Source organism: Bacillus rossius, chromosome 1 (genome assembly GCF_032445375.1).
Source record: "Bacillus rossius redtenbacheri isolate Brsri chromosome 1, Brsri_v3, whole genome shotgun sequence".
Lineage (NCBI taxonomy): Eukaryota > Metazoa > Arthropoda > Insecta > Phasmatodea > Bacillidae > Bacillus > Bacillus rossius.
This window is the reverse complement of record NC_086330.1, coordinates 188,465,457-188,486,631: the sequence shown is the minus strand read 5'-3', so window position 1 is coordinate 188,486,631 and position 21,175 is coordinate 188,465,457. Positions and strand designations below refer to the sequence as shown.

Sequence of the window (21,175 nt, the reverse complement as noted above, 5' to 3'; positions counted from 1 at the left end):
TGGAACACCCAGCGGTATCGTTCCCACAGTCAGTGGGAGATGCACCACCAGGTTCGAATGGCAGCCAGCAGTTCTAGCCTTCACCTGCAGGCAGACAAAGGTAAACATAAGAGCTACTCAGAGAGCATAAGTCTCGACTTATCCTGCCATACTGAATACCTACAGTAAAACTCTCTTAAAGAAAATGAGGAAAGTCAACAAAATTCTTAGACTGCCCAAAATTTAATATTCTAAATGTGGCTCAACAAAGATTTAAGTTACTTTAGTATGTGTGCTGCATACATAAGTGAAAAATGTGTTTTACAACCTTCAATACCATCAATGTTTATACTGACTGTAGCACTACCAGTACGAAACGGTATAACGATCTTGTTTAACAATCTATTGTCACTTAGTTCAAGATTTATTTTGCACTTACAGCACTAGTTGATTGTGTAGCAATTTTGTGACTCAAAGATATTTTGTTAACATTGAACTTGAACTTTTATTGTATTTTTTTGAATAAAAATGGTGCAATTCAAAAGCTTTAGACTGGAAATGTTGGTGAACTGTAAAATTTATAAGCGAGATGACAATACACATGGCAATATGGTGAAATTCAAGGGAATACAAAATCTGAATTTACAACGCAGAAAAATTTACAATATGGGTTTTTTCTAAGATGGAATTTACTGTATATGTTTGTTGGCTAGTTCCAAATCTTTATAAAGTAATATAGAATGTTGTATGTATTACCAAACACTGAAAACTCATGAAATGAATTGATAGTGAGGGATCCTTAGGCCAGCAGTCAGGCAAACCTTTTACATCTAGCAAAACATTTTCCCAAAAACAAAACAATATTCGATGCTCATATGGAGTAACATTTGTATAAACAGTAGCGAGTGAAACATAATGGCAAGAAACTACAATAGCTACCATGGCAAGGAAAGGTGACACTTAAGGCTATCTCCAGCACCATGTGGGCTCTAAACCCTTGGTACCCCGGGCTCGTGAATTTGCGTCACACTGGGGTGATGGAGTTGAGCCCATGGCCCTCAACACACAAGCAAGAAGCAGGAGATAGATAACACTCATCAAAAACTGCTGACAGCAAACAGTAAATAAGTATCGCTCTAAGAGCCACCCTTAGGACAAGGGTAAGCCCTACAATAGAGCACTGACAGTACACCAGCCAACAGACTGAGTGCGTATGAAGGAACTAGGGTTTGGCGCACCTTCAGGAAGTAATCCAGCTTGATGATGTTGCAGTTCCTCTGCAGGGAGGGGGCGCAGGAAGGCACTGTCAACACTCGCTCCCAATTGTTGGCAGAGTTCTTGGCCAGCGCGCCAAGCTCCACTGCCAACATCTTGCGCTCCGCCTTGCGATGCTTCGAGTGCGGGAAGTTGGCAATGAAAGTTGCTTGCTGCAGACATTAAGTGTGGTGATTTAATTAGTAATGTAAATATTAGTAACAAATAAAACTATATTAAATATATTGGGCTATAGAGGTCTGCGAATCAGAATTTTAAAAATCAAATCAAATTTTGAATTGAATGCAAAATAATTCCCGAATTTCAAATTTTTTTAAATAGAATATTGTATTACTTATTGTAGATAAAATATTTGTTTGACACAGGATTACTAATTCCACACTGTTAGCAATATTCAATTATTTTTAGACATGTGATATTATTTCTTTAGGTAGTCAGTACCTAATAAATTTAACAGGTATGACCTTATATACATACAACCTAACTAGTGCAAGGAAGCTTTATTTGAAGCTTAACACTTAACACACATTTATGTACACAAGCAATTAATTGTGAAACCATGAGGACATTAAGCACACTGATTTTCAGATCCATACAAATGTTATTTGCTGAAAAGTTAACAAGAATTCACATACCTATCAAAATATTTAAAAAAATTACACAAAGTAAAATGTAATTAAATGATAGGCATAAAATACATAATAATTTTTATGCCATCCATATCTTAAAAAAAAAAAAAACTGGAACAAGCCCTAGATGAATTTTTGTGATTTCATTTCAAATTATCATGGAGAAATGTGAGTTGCTCAACATGCTGTGGCAGAAGCATTTCACGAAGATATGTAAGTAATATCTGACTGCAGCAGCCAAATGTGGATAGTGATCTTTGTTTTTTTCCCACCATTCAAATGGATTGGTGGTCCTTGGTAAATGAGCTGCTGACACATATTCCAAAATTTCTTTTTTAATGTCATCTGTGGTTGTCTTGTGTGATGTCAGAGGCAATTTGTCTAGCTCATCCCATAGTGACACTGCTGAAGATGTTGTTGGTTATGTTGGCTGAGGGGACACTTTCTCGATGCATAAGGTTTTAGTTACATTCATTAACCTTGATATTTCATTTTTCACTAAAGTTATAGCATGGTCTTTGTCATTTTCACTGAAGACTGCAAGTTTGTACCTAGGACCTGTGACTGTACTAAGAACATTTACAGTGTCCATTTTATACAGTGGAAATGTACGTTTTGATGATTTCACCAAATTTCGAGCAAATGGTATACCGGTGCCATTTTCATTCCTTCTTATATGATTATTAGTGGATGCCTCCAAGCAATGAATCATTGGTATGATCATTGATGATGTAGGATACGAATTTCCACTAGATTCTTGTGTTGCCTCAGCAAAAGACTGAGTACCTCAACAACCCCTACAGCTAATTTCCATTGTGACGAAGAAAGGCACTCAATGTCTGAATTAGATGCTGTCAGTTCCGCAGCAATTGCCTCGAGCATCATGAATTCACTGCACTAGCGTGTGTCTCAACATCTTGTATGAGCTTCAATGGTGGGAGGTTCATGGTTTCTTGTAGGGTTTTCAGTCTTATTGTTGAAGCATGGCTTCAATTATAGTGTCCAACAATTGCACGGGATTTGGAAATGAGACCGGTTACATTAGGTGTAGAACTCTTTGCGTCATGAATTGCAAACTGTAACGTATGAGCAAAACATTGTCTTTGGTTCCACTGAGTACCAGAAATTGCAGCGTGCAAATTGCTAGAATTATCGGCGACAATATAAATCTTTATATTGCTATCCTGCATGGGAGGTGGTATATGCCAACTTTGACACATGTCAGATAGAACATGTCGAAGATTTTCACCTGTGTGAGAATCTTTCATAACATTGTTTCCCAGAGTGAAAGACTTATACTGAAAACACTGTATCATGTAATGACATGTAAGGGACATGTACCCAGCACCTGCTCTGGATGACCAGTTGTCAGTAGTCAATGCAAGACTTTGGCAGCATGTGGCTTGCGTATCGTCATCTAAACATTAATCTTTGTGTAGCATGTCCTCCAGCTTTTTGTGTTCAGTTTTGTAAAGTTCTGGAATAATGTTCCGTGAAAATGTAGTACTAACAGGTATTTTGTAGTTGGGTTTCAAGTTTTTCATCAGATCTTTGAAACAGTTTTCCTCCACAAAAGTGTACGGCAGATGGCACAATGCCAACATTCTTGCAATTTTATCTGAAATAGCTTTTCCTTCTTTTCCTTGGGAAGGAAGAAGTTGTTTTTCTTGGAAAAAATGTGACACTGTCTGTTGTTTTAATGTGATTGTACTTATAGGTAAAACTGACTCTGGTTCTGGGTTTGCTAGTGATTTAAGGTACTCTTCATAAACTGTTACATGATGCCTGAACAAATGACTCTTGAGGGTGGTGGTTGTTCCTAGAAAAAAATTTACAATGGTACCTACTACCTCTCTTTTACATACCTCAATTCCTCAAGGAGGAAAAAGGGTAATTGTGGACCCATAGATTAAGTGGGGCTAGATTCAGGTCGTGTCCGATTCGTTATGAGTACCGTGTTTTATCGCATAATCGTCGCACCGAAATTTTTGCCCATCAAAATGTGGAGAAAAAAATTCTTGCATAAACGTCTCGCATAATGTTTTTGGTCCCGCTGTTAGATTCCGAGAGCTTTGTGTAGGTAGGTTTCTCGTCTAAAACCATCTATTTTAAAGTTTAAATTTAATATTAATTCGGATATTACCGCTTGCTAATTGAATTAATAGAAATACGAAGTTGTCTGACGTGTAAATTTTCTTTTAAAAACTTAAAATACATGTTCAAAAGTTATGCACTTTATGTGTTCCGTCTTCAACGCAGCTGGGTACCGCTTATAATCAAAGCTTATAATGCAGTCAGCGCTAGTTGGCGTCATTCATGTTTAGTTATGTTGATTCCCGTATAGAGCGCGTGCACATAGTCGAAGATCAATATCGATAGCTCACCGAATGCATGCAACGCGCGCGCTCTGTTGAGTGCCGAGTTAACTACATTCTACACTCTTGGTCTCTGCGTACTACGACACAAGTTTAGCGTTCGTTGCTGCTCATGGTTTTCGTTTATCTATTTATAGTTAAACAAAATGTTTTGGTTGCATGACTTATTAATTTAAATTGTTTAGCGTGAGTTTGTATACTCTAATTTTTAAATGAACGTAATTTACGTGAATTGGTTTTATGAATAACTTTACCCAACAAATTTTTTTTTTCACACAAGAGTCACACCTCTACTTTACAAACTTGATTTTAGTATAAAATGTGCCACGATTATGCGTAAAACACGGTATTTATGTATTTTTTTTTAATGGTGACGTATTTTGACAGTCACTTTTTAGCACTCGTCGTAGCACTAATAATAATAATAATAATAATAATTAGACCCCTAAATCCAAAAATGTCTACATTTGTAAATGATACATTTCCAATTGACTCAAGTGAACAATCACCAACTATTTATACTGAACGAGCGACTATAAACTGAAGTTTTGCATCGAAAATAAAAGGAAAGTTAGCAAAAACCCTGCTAAATATTTAAGTTTTGCGACTTCCAGCACCGTTACAATTTATTTACAGAATTCTTTGTGACTTTCATGACCAGTCCTCCAGTTTTATTTTGTAACATTGTGATCTGTAGACTAGTTTATTTACAGGGCCGATGAGAGAACCAAGGACCTAGGAGCAAATGTTGTCGGGGCTCCTCATTACTTAATCTACAACTTACCAATATCCACAGTTTAATAAAAACACATAAAACTCATAAACAATATTGTGCCTTTAACTGTAAATGTAAAATGTGTGTATTTCATAACTTATTAGATTTTAAATGAATTCTCTTCACAATCTGGAAATGCAACCAGGCCCCCCTGGAGCCCGAAGCCCAGGGAATTTGCCCTCCCCCCCCCCCCCAACCCCCAGCATTCCTCTTGACGGCCCTAATTATGTACAAGCTAGAGGTGGACTGATTTAGCACACAAACACGCACCTGCACCAGGATACACTTCACCAGCGTGACGGCTACGTTGGAGGAGTTCTCGACATCCACGGAGACGGCCAGCTCCTGCCCGGGCACGACACCGCAGAACGGAATGCTGGCGTTCACCGTCAACGGTCCGGTCGCACAACACAAGCAGCACACGTTCTTGGAGTTAGAATGGTTTAGGGAATTCTGGGGGAAAAAATACATTAAAATTTTTATTTTATCTGATTACATGGTCAACTGAATAAAAAAATCCTGTTTTCCATTCATATGAATATCGAAATAAATAAGGGGGCTGAAATGTGCAGTGGGAAGGGGAGAGAGGTACAGTAAACTTAAACTGACAGGTATTAAGGTGCTAGTATACAGATGCCAGTAGTTTAGTTATTTATTTTAACTAACGGTACATAACAAGCACAATCTTTGGCCAGTTTACAATAAGAATGTTTCCTAAGAAATCAAATTCATTATGCTGATTTTTTTAGCAGTTGAGTTTAAATATTGTTGACAAGGTCATTAGAGACAGCAAAAAAAACCAATAGAAAAGATGGATACTATGGAAAGAATCACTTCAAGGATTTCAGAAAACGAAAAACCAAAAACAGAATGGCTGGATCAATCTTTGAACCTTATGCCGCCATTATGCAAGTTTAAGATCTAACAATAGTGCCAACTGGCTCCGACTTCCTTATTGTTATTGATATTATTTTTAAAATACATAATACAACATACATACCTAGTTTTATTTTTGTGTGAATATTAATATTCCAATTTAAAATATTGTTACGATTTCCCGCTTGGGTTCGTAAAGGATAGCCCAATTAAAGATTTTTATCACACACACAGTTTTATTTATTACCACTACTTGTCACTTACAATTAATCTTCTAAGATGGCAAATAATTAACTACACTTAAAGAAATGTCAATTCCCCAATCACTCGTTTCACACACCTCGCTGGGCCGCACTTCCGGCGCAACTCGACCGCAGCACCCCTCGTGGGTCTCCGCCGCATGACTCCGTCGCCGCACTCCGCCGCCGCCGTCACACCCTTCGCCGAGATCCCACACGACGACTCGCTCGCAACTTCACTCGGGACTCCGCCGCGCCCGCGACTCTATCGCCCGGAAACTCCACCGCGGGAAAACTCCCGACTCCACTGAACTCTCTCACTCTATGCCCTGGAACCTTCGTCCAAGGACTTCGTCACTCTGCAGCACCCGCGGCACTATCGCCCCGGAAACTCCGCTGCGGGAGAACTCCCCACTGAACTCCTACTGAACTCCTCGTGAAGGTCGGCCCAACCTCCTTATATAGCCCTTGGGTTCCCGTCCAGAACAATCGGGCATGTCTTCGAGATATTGTGCGACCTTCGCCGTCGAAATGCCCAGAAACGCGTCGTGAGTCCTCGAAGGACGCGGCGGCTGCTCAAAGAACGCCGATAAACTCAACAAGCATCGGGTTCCCACAAAACGCGCCGATAAACATGTCTAAGTCCTTTTATTCCGCAGTGCGGCCTCTTTTAAGTAACTCAATCTGAGGCAGGTGCGCGCTGCGACGGTCAGGATGTTGCGAGACAGTATGACACGAGATACCAGGGAGAGGATGCGGGTGGAAGGGGGGCGCAGACAGGCCGAACGAGCACGGCGATGCCAAGCACTGCAGCCAAGCACTGCAGCCAAGCGCGATCGTAACATTATTTTAAAAACTTGTTATTTAAACAATGTTATGAACAATGACAATGTTTATTATAGGCAGCAAATGCATATCTCAAGGGGGTTATTTCTACGCAGGCAATTGCTTGAGGTCACGAAGCTGGCTTGTTTGTAGTATGTGTTTTCCTTGAGGAGTAATAATACATGATGACAGTTGTGGAATGCTATTCTGGAATAACTTATTCGAAATAGTGTTTTTCACAGTCACTTATGATTTCTTGCTTTCTTTCTCATATGAAGTGTAGGCTTAAATTACCCCTTTTGTTTCCTAGCAGGTACTTGCATCAAAGCATTTAACATTGGTGACTGCAAAGATGACTGATGTGTTTTGATGAGTTAAGCAAAGTTATTACTTAAACATAATGATGGGTTTTCACAAACAAAATTTGCCCAATGTAACTCAGCATCAAACATACCATTATTTTCTTTCACTACAAAACTGGGCAGGGATGAAGTCTGTTGTATGCCCCTTCGATTTCTTTTGTGACATTCGGTATTGCCATGATGTCGCAAATCCTTGAGCCCCCACTGACAATATTAAGCATTAAATTACATACTGTACAATTTGCCTGGTAATTCCTACAATCTGGCTTTATCCATTATACACAGTTTTCTTGTTCTAATTTATTTGTCTGCTAAACTGGAGCTTTACATTTTCCATCAAAAAACCAGTGATAATTTAGTAAAATTTGGGAATTCATTTGAGGGCCTGAAATCCATGAAAATGGATAATATCCGTGAAATCAGCAGGCCTGCTCCATACCTTATGTATCTTCTGTGAACATTCCCCTATACAAGCATGTAATTTAGTGTTATGTGGCAAGGTTTTTCCCCAGATATATGCCACATGTTATCTGCTGTTTGTAAAAGGTAAGACAAACAAGCATAATTAAATTTTTTTTTCCCTGCCATAATATAATGTATCATGGTTACTCGGTTATTATCTAAGGTTCCACAGCCTGGTGATGCCTGTAAGTTGACTTTTTATATGTAAACCCGTTTACAAAATATTTTATAAAAATACACAGATATACAAAAGAACAATCAAAAGACCAAACAATTAATGAAATCATAAAATATCACTTGGTTACCACCATAGTCAGACTTTAGAAAAATTTAATTGCAAAGAGAAATGAAAGCAAATGTAACAAGCACATGTTTGATACTAGACAGACACCAGTATGTACTAACTTAATGCAACTTGCCTTCAATGACGGCATCATGTTGAGGTCCACGTGTGAAATCACACTGAAAGCTAGCTTTGTGTCTTGGTTGAACCTCCATGGCCGGTCCAGCGTTGCCTTGATGGTGTAACGTATGGATCCGTACAGACCTTCAAAGCTCGGAGGCAGGTTCTCAGGGAGCATGAACCTGAATGGGAACTCCTGTTCTCCCGCTGGTATTTCTATGCTGGTGGCTGCAACGCACCAACAGACAAACTGATGCATCCAGCTTCTGCACTAAAGCACGCAACATGATGACACGGCACACACTGCAAGTCGTCATACTTTCCACTGGGTTTGTACGTCACAGACCACAGTTGTTACATTGCACTTACAACACTCATCTGTGTACAGTTCACTGAAAAGTTCAAAAATGCAAAAATAATCAAATTTTTATTTTATTTATGATTAGCACAGATTGAAATGAGTGAGAAGTTAAACAACGCTGAGATACAATTAAGTGCCTTTGTCTTGCATTAGTTATTTTATTATAATCACTCTGTGCCTTATTAAAATTAATATCTCAGATCCCCATCATCCAAAAGCACCAACACAGTATTTGTGAGGAAATGGGACAATTTGTTACGTTGTATGTTTTTGACCGGCTAAGCACACAGAGAAACGTAACAAAACAAAACAAACAATGTTCCTGAGGAATTTTTCATTACGATGGTTCTGCGTTATTTGGAAATAAAAGAGTTTATTAAATTATCTTTGTTTATTTCTTTAAAAAAAATGTTTTTTCTCATTGTTACATGGCCTCAATACACAATTTTACAAATGAATTTAGTTAGAAAAACTTCGTTACTTGCACAGTTTTTGTCTTTTCTTATACAAATTTTAACGATGTCTTTGAATTTTGATAGGATGAGGTCCAAATACATACCACAGCAGCATACATCTTGCCGTTGATGGTCGAGGAGTCTTGTCACTCGCCAAAGAAAAGAAAACTTAGTAATGTCCCTTGGTTAATTAATTACATAACTCAAGGTACCGTCGATCGCGGACCGTAATCTCACGAAGTCGGGCCGATGCCGACGCCAAGGGCCTAAATTTCTATGAATTTGTCCGAAAAAAATGTACTTAGGTTGAAAAATTACGGCCTGGCCCCAGTCCCTAGGCGTTAAATTATCTCTTAGTAATTCTCCATTTGTCTTGCGACTTGCCGACGACGCGACCGAGTTCGGCGACGATCGAGCAACAAGTGACTTGGTCGACGAGATTACCTTCCCTTGTAAAGGTGAAAACAAGGGAGGCAACCCCGTGGGCCAACTGACCAATCAGCGCACATAATTCCAAAACATGACCATATAAGGAAATTCGTACGGGCACATCACTTGACGCCAGGGCTCGCCCTGATTGGCTGGCTAGTGGTAGCCTCCAGAGACCCTTCCAGACGGTCGCTCCAGCTGTGCGTACAACGTGACGCGTAAATCCCCAACACGCATTTACAAAGTGAAAAATAGCTTTCTGGCGCCAGAGTGTCGCGCCTGTCCGCTCTTCCTTCTGTATCTTCCAGACTATTCTCAAAATATTACACTAGCAATATCCAATAAAATATAATATTACCCAAAAAATTCAAATACAATGTTAAAAATTTAGTAAACAAAGTTGAAATTCATACCATATTAGAAACTTTTGTTTAAAAATGATGTCCTGTAAAATTATAATCTATACTGCTTTAACCAAAACAATTACTGAAATTAATTATCAAATATCAAAACTAATTATTACGAACTGGAGTTAACCCTCAAATTAATAATTAAGTATCTCAAGGAAATAAGTATTTTAAGGCTTTCCATGAAATTTAACCAAAGTAATTAATAACAATTCTTAACAACTCTGAACTATCCTTATCTACATATTAAATAATTAACATCTTTCATATCAAAATTATTCTTAATCAATATTCTTATGACCCAAAAAAATATATATGTATATAACATACTCATTGTGCAATGCTACAAATTAAAGTTGAAATGAACATCACAAAGAATGAGACTTTGTAAATAATAGTGCAATTCGCTCGTTAGTAATTTGAAAGAGAACAAACTCTAGAAGGCTGCAGCAGAATAATGTCATTTAAATTAATTAAATCATAAAATGCAAAGTTAGTCCAAAACAAGTGTAACTGAGACCCAGACTTGTAAGCGATCAGGAAGCTGAGATGTTTCTGCCAACATGCCTTGCTAGTCAATAACAAGATGAGTTTAGTGACAATTGGACAGACAGCAGCCCTCGAGATCTGAGGCTTTCCACAATCATGCACCGAAGAAGCCAATACCTAGCCCTCAGCTCCCTGGCCTCACGTGGTAGCAGGCGAATGGGGCGTGAAGTAATTGCTGATTAAGAATGCCAATGCTCTACAGTAGCCTCGGGGTAGACAGCTGGCCCACTGCCGGAAACATTAACAATCTGCAGATGAGTCTCGACTATGAAAGGCCTAAATGTACCATCGCTAGAAGGCCTGGCAGAGGTCATAATTAACATGAGTATGCAACAAAGACACACATGCCGCCTGGGTGAGAACCATGACTCTTTCCGAGGGAAGGGGAGAGAAATCTGCACTCCGACTTAGGCCATGTGACATCACAGATGTGATATTTAAATAAATGAGCCAGAAGGATAAGGCCAGTGAGGAGACCATTCTTAGAGAAGTCACTGACTGGTCTGTAGAGCTTGGGAGCTGCGCCATCATCATGGGCAGAGACCTCCTATGATCTGGTCAGTACATAATCATCCAAATCAATAAAATAATTTAACAAAAACGGCGCAACATTCTGAGAAAAAACGTGAAATGCAAATTTTACTTAGAACCACATCTACTTTGAAAACCGTAACGAACCCTAGGCAGTTTAAATCTAAAGCCCTGTTTGTCTCTAGATTCTACCCTTCAGTTATGTACTGAAAGTGAAGTCACATCTTACATTAAAGGTGAACTTGATATCTCCTACCTTCGCATAGCCAAGCTCAAGACTAAATACAATACATATGCATCATTCTTTAAGGCTGTTCACGAGAAGGACTATGATAGACTCAATAATACTGTGTTTTGGCCTTCGGGATGCTTAATTACTGAGTTTCGGGGTAGACTCCACAATGAACAAGTATTTGGGTATGATCAAGCCACAAGTCAAGCATCTATCATTACCGATAGCACAAACCCCACAAAACCGCAGTCATCTGCTACGTCGTCAGAAGTAAACGAGGCGTCCTTATCATCATGTTCCACGTCAGCGTCTGGAGGAGCGCCTGGCCCTTGTCTCTCTTTTGGCTAGTCCGTGTGCGTGAGTGTGTGACATTTATTATCAAAATGTGAGAGGTCTAAGATCAAAATCAATTGAGTTTTATGATAACTTAGCAGCTAATGATTTCAATATAATTTGTCTTACTGAAACTTGGTTTAATAATAATAGCATTAACTCGCATTACTTGATGATAAATACCTCATCTTTAGAACAGACAGAGACCCAACCTTAACAATGAAGGAACAGGGGAGGAGGGGTATTAATTGCTATCAATAAAAATTAATTTAAATCTGCTTTCCCAACCCATGTTTTTGATCATACAGGAATTGAAGCTGTATGGATTAAAGTTAAAACCTCTCAAACAAATACCCTAGTGCTTGGTAATATTTATATTCCACCTGATACATCACCTACAGTGTATGGTGCCTACTTTGAAGAGCTCGAAGAAAAATTTGCCACTTGCCAAGATAATATCCTTATTCTTGGTGACTTTAATGTGCCTGGTGTTGACTGGTCATACTTACATTCGAAAAACGTAAATCATATTGGTATGACATCCAAAGCTAAAGCTGTGTTCAACTTTATCTCAGGTTTGGGTTTGTCCCAATGTAACGTCTCTCAGCCTCCTATCCACCTTTTGGACCTATGTTTTTCTCATTTACAGCATTGTGTGGTTAGTAAAGCCTTAGAGTCATTAATAAAAGAAGACACATTCCATCCGGCTCTTATTGTTAATATTGAAATAATTCTAACAAATATTGAAATAATTCTAACAATCAGAAAAGAAAATACATCTTCAACCTTTATAAATTATAAAAAAGGTGACTACTATTTGTAATCTATGGTTGGATCAGTCAGTAAATTTCTTTGGTTATCGTTTTGTCTATGTATTACTCTATGCTAATTTTTATTTTAAATTATTGTCAAGGCTAGGATAGCAGTATTTTTTAAAAACCACTATTAATTTAAAGATGAACAACGACAGTAATGGGTAGTAATTTTACTAGTTTTGTTTAATCAACAAACGTAAGAAAATCGTTTATTAGTAACGGGGAAAATATTCTTTTAGAACGAATTGAGACTTGATGAAGGCAACATCTAGAAACGCAACGATTTCGACATTAATTTAGAATTGAATATTTATGGAAGAATTGAAACTGTTTATTAATGCTAATATTGACTGAGATGTGGAAGGAACTAATAAATTTAATCAACGAAGATAAAACTCAAACGTCAAGAATCTAAATAATTATTAAGAAGAGAAGTCGACGAATATCCAGATTCAAGAGATCGTCCAATGACTGTAAATTGCTTTAAAACTACGAAGAATAAATGCCGTTGATCATCCTGAAGAAAGAAGAATCCTGTCGAAGATAGAAAAGTCGCAGTTCGAGCCCGGGAAGGATGACCGTCGTGCAGTCCAGCCCAGTTGCAGCCCACAGCCCGAAGGATGGAGTCGTGACGGCGCGTATTCCTGCCGCCCGCTAGAGACCGGAGGAGCAACACCAAGTTCGCAGTCCAGATTGAGTCGAACCAAGGATTCTCCGAGAACCTACACGTCTCGTGGGTATCCGGCAGCAAGGTTTGGTCCCTTACCCCATCACCGAAGACTCGCTGATTATAGAAGCACCCTAACGAATTACGATTTAAACAAGACAAACATTTTTCACCAAACTAGAATCTTTTATACTATAGAGTATATTCTTTGTACAGAAAAACCTTGTACTTGTTCATCTTTAGATTTACCATTCAAATTCCGGAATCGCGATCCCGAACTAAGTAATATTAGATAGTATAGATGGAACTTGATATTGAAAGAACCTGTTGCTATTTTGTTTGACTGGTACTGCAAGTTGCGTACCCAGTAGTCCACGCTCTGCCGGACTGAAGTTAGTAAAATAAATAACATATAAAACATTAACATTTTATCTTAAAGATAACTTACTCAAATGAAAGAATTGTTAGATGCTTTGAAGTCGAGAGTGATAACAAATTCCATCTGTATTTTAAAATAAATTATTTTAGTTAAATTTATTTATATAAAGCGTGATTAGTGCCTGTCGAAGTGTATTGTCATCGTCTGCATAAACATTACACGCAAATATAAATATTACATTTGAATTTGTTTACACGTTATTACAAGGTCTAGTCACGAGATTAGTATTTAACATACTTTTGACACCCTGTAATTTGACTTTCAGACACATACTTCTAGACACAATTCTTAAAACTGAGAGAGGTAGGCTAGAGAAACTGAAATTATTAACTACATCAAAAAATTTCAATATTTACACTAGCTGACTCTTCAATATTATGAGTTACATTCCTGTCACTGTGAAAACTACTTATAGTTACCGGCATTGGTATTCAAAGCAACTTATACAAACACTAACACATAAAAAACATTTACATAAATTATACAAAATAAATATGAATACTTATTACTATGCTCTATTTTCACAGAAACGTAAAGAGGCTAAATATCTCATTTCAAGAGACAAAAATTTTTGGTTATAAACTCTAAACAACAAAATCAAACAAAATCCAAAAACATTTTGGCGTTACATAAAAATCATGAAAGAAGGATACAATCAGCCATTCTCTCTCAAGGTCAATAATACTGTTACTAATGACATATTTTGTATTGCAAACAGTTTTGCGAACTATTTTTCTAGCGTATATGTAACTCCAGCCAATAACAGCACGCCTTTGATAATAAGGTATTCTGTTGGTCTGTTATTTGCAGATGACCTAAAAATATATAGAAAAATTACTTCATTACATGACTGTCACTTACTTCAACACGACATCTATTCTGTTGATGCATGGTGTAAGGCTAATCTCGTTGAACCTAACTACAGTAAAACAACCAATATAACCTTCTCAAGAAGATATCATCCTATTGTATTTGAATATAAACTAGACAATCATACTATTGCAAAATCAAATTGTGTCAGAGACTTAGGTATCTTGCTAGATTCAAAATTACTCTTTCACAATCATATTGAAACACTAAGATCAAATGCTAATAAAATGATAGCGTTGATTAAATATATCATCACATTTAGATTCAACATTTAGTCTTTATATATCCTTGGTGAGATCCAAATTTGAATATGGTTCTGTGATTTGGAATAACATTAATAAATCAGATAGTGACAAATTGGATAAAATACAATTCAAACTGATCAAAATTATAAACCTAAAAAGTAACATTAATCTAAATGTAGATTTACACTCCCTTCTTGGTTCCTTATTATTAAGATGAGAAATATTAGATGCATTATTTGTACACAATTGTTACAAAAATACAATTAATTGTAATTATGTTCTTCACAATACTGGAATTAGAATACCTATTTCAATAGTCGTAAGCAATCTTTAATTCGTACGTTAAGTAAAACAAATGATCTATTATTCAGAATCACTAAAAATTACAATAAATATGCAAGGTTCTTTCCTGTATTAGATAGCAAAATAAAATTTAAAAAAATACTATACCTAACTTTTTTTTTGTGGTTAATAATCATATTGTTTCAAGTTAGTTTTTTTTTGTGTTATTCAGATTTCCTACTGTCAACGTTAGGGCCGTTCTCGTGGTTCGGAGTCGCTGCCCAGCTGCTCCGGTAGAGAGCGTACGTGCCACGTGGCAAGGGAACTACCCCGACTCGGGTGAAATGAGTTTATGACATTAAGTTGTGTTTACTGCACACGTCAAACACTCTACATGGGCTGTCACGGCTCCCATCTGTGACAGTCCATCAGGGCGAGGCCCGGCTCCCATCTGTGACAGTCCATCAGGGCGAGGCCCGGCTCCACGCACTTTGAGCGCGACACGACACTACCAGTGACCTGACTGGCGGTGACACAACAGTGACGCGACTGGCGGTGTCACGACAGTGACGCGACTGGCGGTGACACGACAGTGACGCGACTGACAGTGGTGTGAATGACGGTGATGTGACTGGCAGTGACGCGAATGACGATGACACGAAAGACTGTGACGTAACTGCCGACGTTAACGACGGTGACGTGACTGACGGTGACGTGACTGACTGATGCGAATGACGATGACATGAAAGACTGTGACGTAACTGCCGATGCGAACGACGGTGACGTGACTGACGGTTACGTGACTGACAACGCGAATGACGGTGATGTGACAACGGTGACACGACTGACAGTGTCCGTTCGACTCTCACTCACAACTTCGCGACCGCACTCTCTCATCCCACTCAGGCGACTAACTCGACCCACGCTCCGCGACGTCTCAGTGGCCTCCCCCTTTGCTGCGCGCACATGAATCCCCCCTCTTCCCTTTGTGTGCAAGTGCGTGGAGCCCACATGGTCACAGGCGGGGAGACGCGACTGAGTCGCCCGGGAAACACATCTACAGGTACACAACACAAATAGATATTTACACACTCACATAAATACATAAACAAAACTCTTATGAAAGGCACATCACTGTTATGGTGGTGCCTCCGCAGGGCGTTCCCCTCTCGGCCAAGGCCATTTGTTACACTTTTGCGCATCGGCGCCGGCGCTCACGCAAGCCTGAAGCAGCAACGGGCAATAATGGCCTCACCGAGCCGGAGGAGCACTTGGGACGACGTCAATTTATTGTTAAAGTGTGTGACTACCCACTAAAGTTGAGCAGTTGGTAAAGAAAACTGTTCTGCAGTTAATCCAGCATTTAAATTAATAAATACGGTTAGCTGACTGGAATAATTCTTAAGTAAATAATCATGAATGGCAGCCCCGTCATAGCAAGTTATAGGGATCTGTTATCAATACAACATAAAAACAAGTAGGTACTATTTTTTTTAAGTGAGTTGTTTTCCATAGCTCTTTGATCGAGCGTGAGACGGGAGAATGTAACACACTCTCTCTTAAATTAATCTTTTTTAAGAAATGTTTTTCTGTGTACACCACTGAAATTACATAAAAGCCTCTCCTGTGACTGCAGTAGTTCCAGGGCCATCATGCTATGCAAATCACGAACTCACCCACTTCCAAAGGAAAAGCCCGTCCTTAACTTCACAGGACGCTCACACACACTTATCATCTCCATCAATGTGTTCCTTAAGGGAGTCAGTCACCTCATAAACCGACTGGTGGCAGCACTACCCATGTGACTTGCGCATACGTTCCATGAGTTCCCTAAGAACCACCCATCATCTACGGTCACATCACACATTCACTGTAGCACGCCAACACGTTTAGACCAGAATGGCACCACCAGCAGCACATAGAAGCACTTAGTACTGTCCTATTGTAACAGGGCCTTAATACTATTCCAGACAGAGACCAAAGACAAAAATAAAATTATCCATGCCATTTCCTATAATAAATCTATCCCACTGGAAATTAATGTTTGAATTTCAAAAGAGTAGCAAAACTGTTGTGTACTGCTTACATAAAAATATCTGTATTATTTACTAGCTGATGTACCCGCGCTTCGCTTTGGAAGTCTGCTGGTAGAACACTCTCACACTGCTCATTACACATGCCCCTCCTCGTGGGTACGCCACTGCCGTGCCTCGAATGATAAAAAATGAAAAATGCTATGCCCATTGATTGCCATGGATACACAGAAGGCATCAACAATGCAAAAGCCCCTTGCCATGGAGACGAATAAAGCATCACCAATAAAAGATGACATTTTACCAAAAATAATTCAATTCTTCTTTAAGGGTTGGTTTTATCTAAATCTCAACTAGACAGTGACCATCCGCATGTTTCAAAGGTCAAGTGTACAAAGTTTCAACTCAATTGGATGAAAGATGCACGTTCATTTTATACACAAGATTACTACCGTAGGAGGAAAACAATTTTTACATATTAGAATGATCAAATGTAAAGATTTAAACATTTCTGAAAATAAAAAATTTACTAATAACCAACAAAATTCACACAAACCAGGTTAGACTCAGATGCAGTGTAAATAATCTCTCTTGACCTGCTAGTTCATGGTACGTAATCACTCATCAGAGTGTTGTGTGTCGACACACTCTTTCCAAGCAGTAATTAGTGTTGTTTTGACATGCCCCACATTTGAAGACAATGTCCTGGACGCCATGGACGGTCATCTCAAGGTGTGACTCGTTCCTTACCAGAGAGTCAGGAAGGTCCAACATGTGTGTAGCCAGAAAGCAAGCTCAGAACACACTGGCTGTTGCGTGGGCTCGCTGCGACCACCCACCCCATGATTTGTGAATCCTCCAAGGGATCCTTATCATGCTCGGCGGCTGATAACGTAGGTGCCCGTCCCATGTCAGGGTATTTGTGATAAATATACCTCTAAAACCAAATATTTTTTGATGACTTTTTTAAACTGTTGTAGCACATACTGACCTAGGCCTACTTAAAAAAAGGTTAGCAGCAATTCTAAATTGATGTGGTACAGTCTCCAAATAATTTGAACCGAGGTTGCAGCGAGTTGAAATGTTGTTACAAACAAATATCTGGACTCCAGCCATAGAAGGTATGAAGGGTGCCAGAAAACATCATCACTCTGAGAATTAGAATCAAAATTAAGTTCCGACTTTAGAAAACATACAATATCAATATGTAATCTTAAAACAAAATTCCTTACTCACTGCCATTTCCAAACAAGGTGATTTGGCAGTCAAAGAAAATTTCTTCAGCTGAGTAGTGGACAGTGCGCCTCTTCTTTCCTGATTTACGAGATTCACGCCAAGAAACATACGCAGCACCTCTGACTGTGACGTACACCACTAAAACAAACAATAAGTAAAATGTGTTAGATGAGTACCGTACTACTAAGGCATCATAATTTGTTTTATAACATGCAAAAATTACCAATGAAGGTCATGAGGTGTACAGTAAGGGGAAGGGAAAGTTGCCTCCAGATGGATTTTATTTTAACACCAACTACATAACTCAATGAGGGGTGATGGCAGGGGGCGGCAGGGGTAAGATATGATATTGTAAATTATTCCCCCATTTTGAATACAATCAATAAAAGGAAAGAATTTTAAACAAAACAGCGAGCAAATAGGGGAATGGAATGTCTTGGATAAGGAGTGTGGCTCAATTCAGGACAAGACTGAGAAGAAAAAAAGGGTGAATGTCTGTCACCATACATGTGTCCAATTACTGCAGTCATGATATACTTCATGATATAATTCAAATTCACCATCACCCGAATTTCTGCGTATGTTTTTGAACTTAGGCAATTAGGTGAACACAAAATGCAAAAAAAAATATTAACAGTGTAATAATATTGCAACTAATAAATAACTAAAAAATTTTCGCCAAAATTTCTTTTCGTGGAAATATTTACTATTTTAACAGGAATTAAACTTACAGTTAACACTTTTCGGGGCGTCGAGACTTAGTGCCACTTCCCCAGTAAGTGTTTCTCCACTATAATACACTCCTCTTCCATTTGTAGCTAAAGTTATTTTAAAATCGTTAATCCCCATCATAGGTATAACTGTAAGAAAAACCGCATATATTTAAAAAAAAAAAAATAACTTTAAATTATTTTTTTATTAAGACTTATTACGCTTTCGCATTCAGTAAACCATAGATAATAAACAACAAGTGCAAACATATACACAATAGTGATGGGTCGTTCGTGAACGATTCGTTCAAAAAGAACGAATCTTTGAGAGAACGAAAGATTCGGAAGAACGAAAACGCGGAGAGAACGAGAGAACGAGAGAACGAGATGAGAGAACCGGCCACGCGCCCGGTCTGATTCGTTCGTGAAATGATTCATGACATCAGGAGTCTGAAGAATTAGTAATCACAGCGTGCGCATGTTCACAAGAGCAAACGATAACTGATCAAATAAAATAGGGTAACATGAAAAGTATCTATACCTGAAAATGTCAACTGTTAAGTAGTGGTTTAAAATTGCTTTTTCACATTCAAATACACAAATTTGGAAATAAAAAACTAAAAAAAAAAAAAAAACGTATGAATTAAAAATAACAGGGAAAGTAACTACAAATGTTCACACTTACCATTTTTGGGTTAATTAATGTACTTCATTTGTTTCTCTTCATACTGAATCGCAGTAGTAGTATTAAATTTTTGTCTTTTTTTTTCTCTAAATGTGTTGGTCTACATGTAAACACTTTTTATTTATTTATTTATTTATTTATTTATTTATTTATTTATAGTTACGTTCCGTCGACCATGAATGAGCAAATGCTCAATGGTGTAGAACATGTCAGTATATACTGACACCGTTCCGGCTGCCTCCCCGTCAAAGCTATCAAGTTTTGCGGGATGGGTCTCGGGGTTTGGGTTCGGCCAAGTGGCGGGAGGCAGGGACGTGTCCGTAGAGGTGATCCTTGGGCTGTTTAGGCCACCCAAGACGCCTTATACTACAAATGGTGCACTCCGCTACGTGAAGTGTGGTTTTTATTACACATCAACCTCTACATGGTGCTATCCATCCCCTGGCCGCGACTGTTCGGGGTTAGAGAGCTCTGCGCGTGTACGGCTGTTCGGCGATGACCCCGCTTACTATGGAGAGGGGGGAGTTTTGAGCGAACAGTACATGGCGGACGTTGCTGCTAAGACCTGCGCGGTGATGCGCGGTGATGCACGGCCAGTGGTGTTGTAACTCACGATCTAGATGCGGTTGCGGAATTGGCGCGAAGGTGGCCTCTCAACGTTGCGCGAAGACGACCAGCCTCTTCGAGCTCCCGGTGGGTACTATCTCACTCGTGTAGCACAGCGCTACAGCAGGCCTGCCAATTGCGCGCCAGAAGCGCAGCGCGCGGGAAATAGACGCGGCCAAGTTTAGGACCTATTCGCACGTTGAACAATGGAATTAACAAATAAAAACATTTGATGAAATATATATTACATAGTTTATGTCTGTGAGAGAAAACATGTGCCCTTGATGCTATAGTCCGGCGGAAGCACATTGCCACACCCGGCGGAGTGCTTCCGCCGAGGTGGCCGGTAGTGGTGCTAGCTGCGGGTCGTTCGGTGCACTCACACTCGTTGCATTATGTTGCACGCGCGGGCGTGTTCGTGGCACACGGCTTTGAGAGGTGTCGGAGAGGCATCGCGGCCTGTGCGACTAAGAGGCGCACTATCGGCTGGCGTCAAATGCCCCCCTCTATCTGAGGCCGCTATGTGCACCGACGCCTCACAATGATCGCACGGGAGTGATGCACTCGAAGCGCGGCACTGGGGTGGTGTACTATGCCTGGGGTTAGATTCTAGGCCCTGAGCATCTCTCTTCAAACAAGAAAATGACTGTGTGCCTCCCTCACTATGCTCGTTCCCCCTCAGTAGGGGCAGTGATGTTTTGATGTGGATAAGCTCCATTGAGTTGCACTGTGGTGGCACTGTAGGGTCCCTGGCCTGGCCCTGATGATTGGTCCATTCGTACTCAGCAAGGTGAACCGGAGCCCTGCGGGTCCTCTGTGGCCGCAGTGGAGGGGAGGGGGCTGCCGCTTGCTCGGGTGTGATGTTCAGCGGGAGGCACCCCTCCAGGGGCAAGAACTTGTCCGAGGTATTGTCCTCAGTCTCGTCCAGGGGAGTGATATCCTCAATAATGTATCTCCCGGGCTCGGCCAGGGTGTAGGCCTGGCTAGCTTGGTCTCTCTCAGGCTCGTCCGGGGGGGTGACATCCTCAATTATGTATGTCCCAGGTTCGGCCAGGGTGTAGGCATGGCTAACTTGGTCTCTCTCAGGCTC

The 21,175-nt window shown here is 39.7% G+C and overlaps 1 protein-coding gene across 1 annotated transcript in view; it reads right to left on the bottom strand.

The window, feature by feature from the left end:
* LOC134541392 (arrestin domain-containing protein 3-like) overlaps window positions 1–19,046 on the bottom strand; it is an 82,155-nt gene extending 63,109 nt beyond the window's left edge. The window contains exons 1-6 of the mRNA XM_063384856.1: window positions 18,816–19,046; window positions 18,085–18,222; window positions 8,217–8,428; window positions 5,304–5,486; window positions 1,218–1,406; window positions 9–84 (exon numbers count right to left, since the gene is read on the bottom strand). Coding sequence (XP_063240926.1) covers window positions 9–84; window positions 1,218–1,406; window positions 5,304–5,486; window positions 8,217–8,428; window positions 18,085–18,222; window positions 18,816–18,936 — 919 coding nt within the window. The 5' untranslated portion in view covers window positions 18,937–19,046. The remainder of the gene's footprint in view (window positions 1–8; window positions 85–1,217; window positions 1,407–5,303; window positions 5,487–8,216; window positions 8,429–18,084; window positions 18,223–18,815) is intronic.
* Between the last annotated feature and the right edge of the window lie 2,129 nt (window positions 19,047–21,175).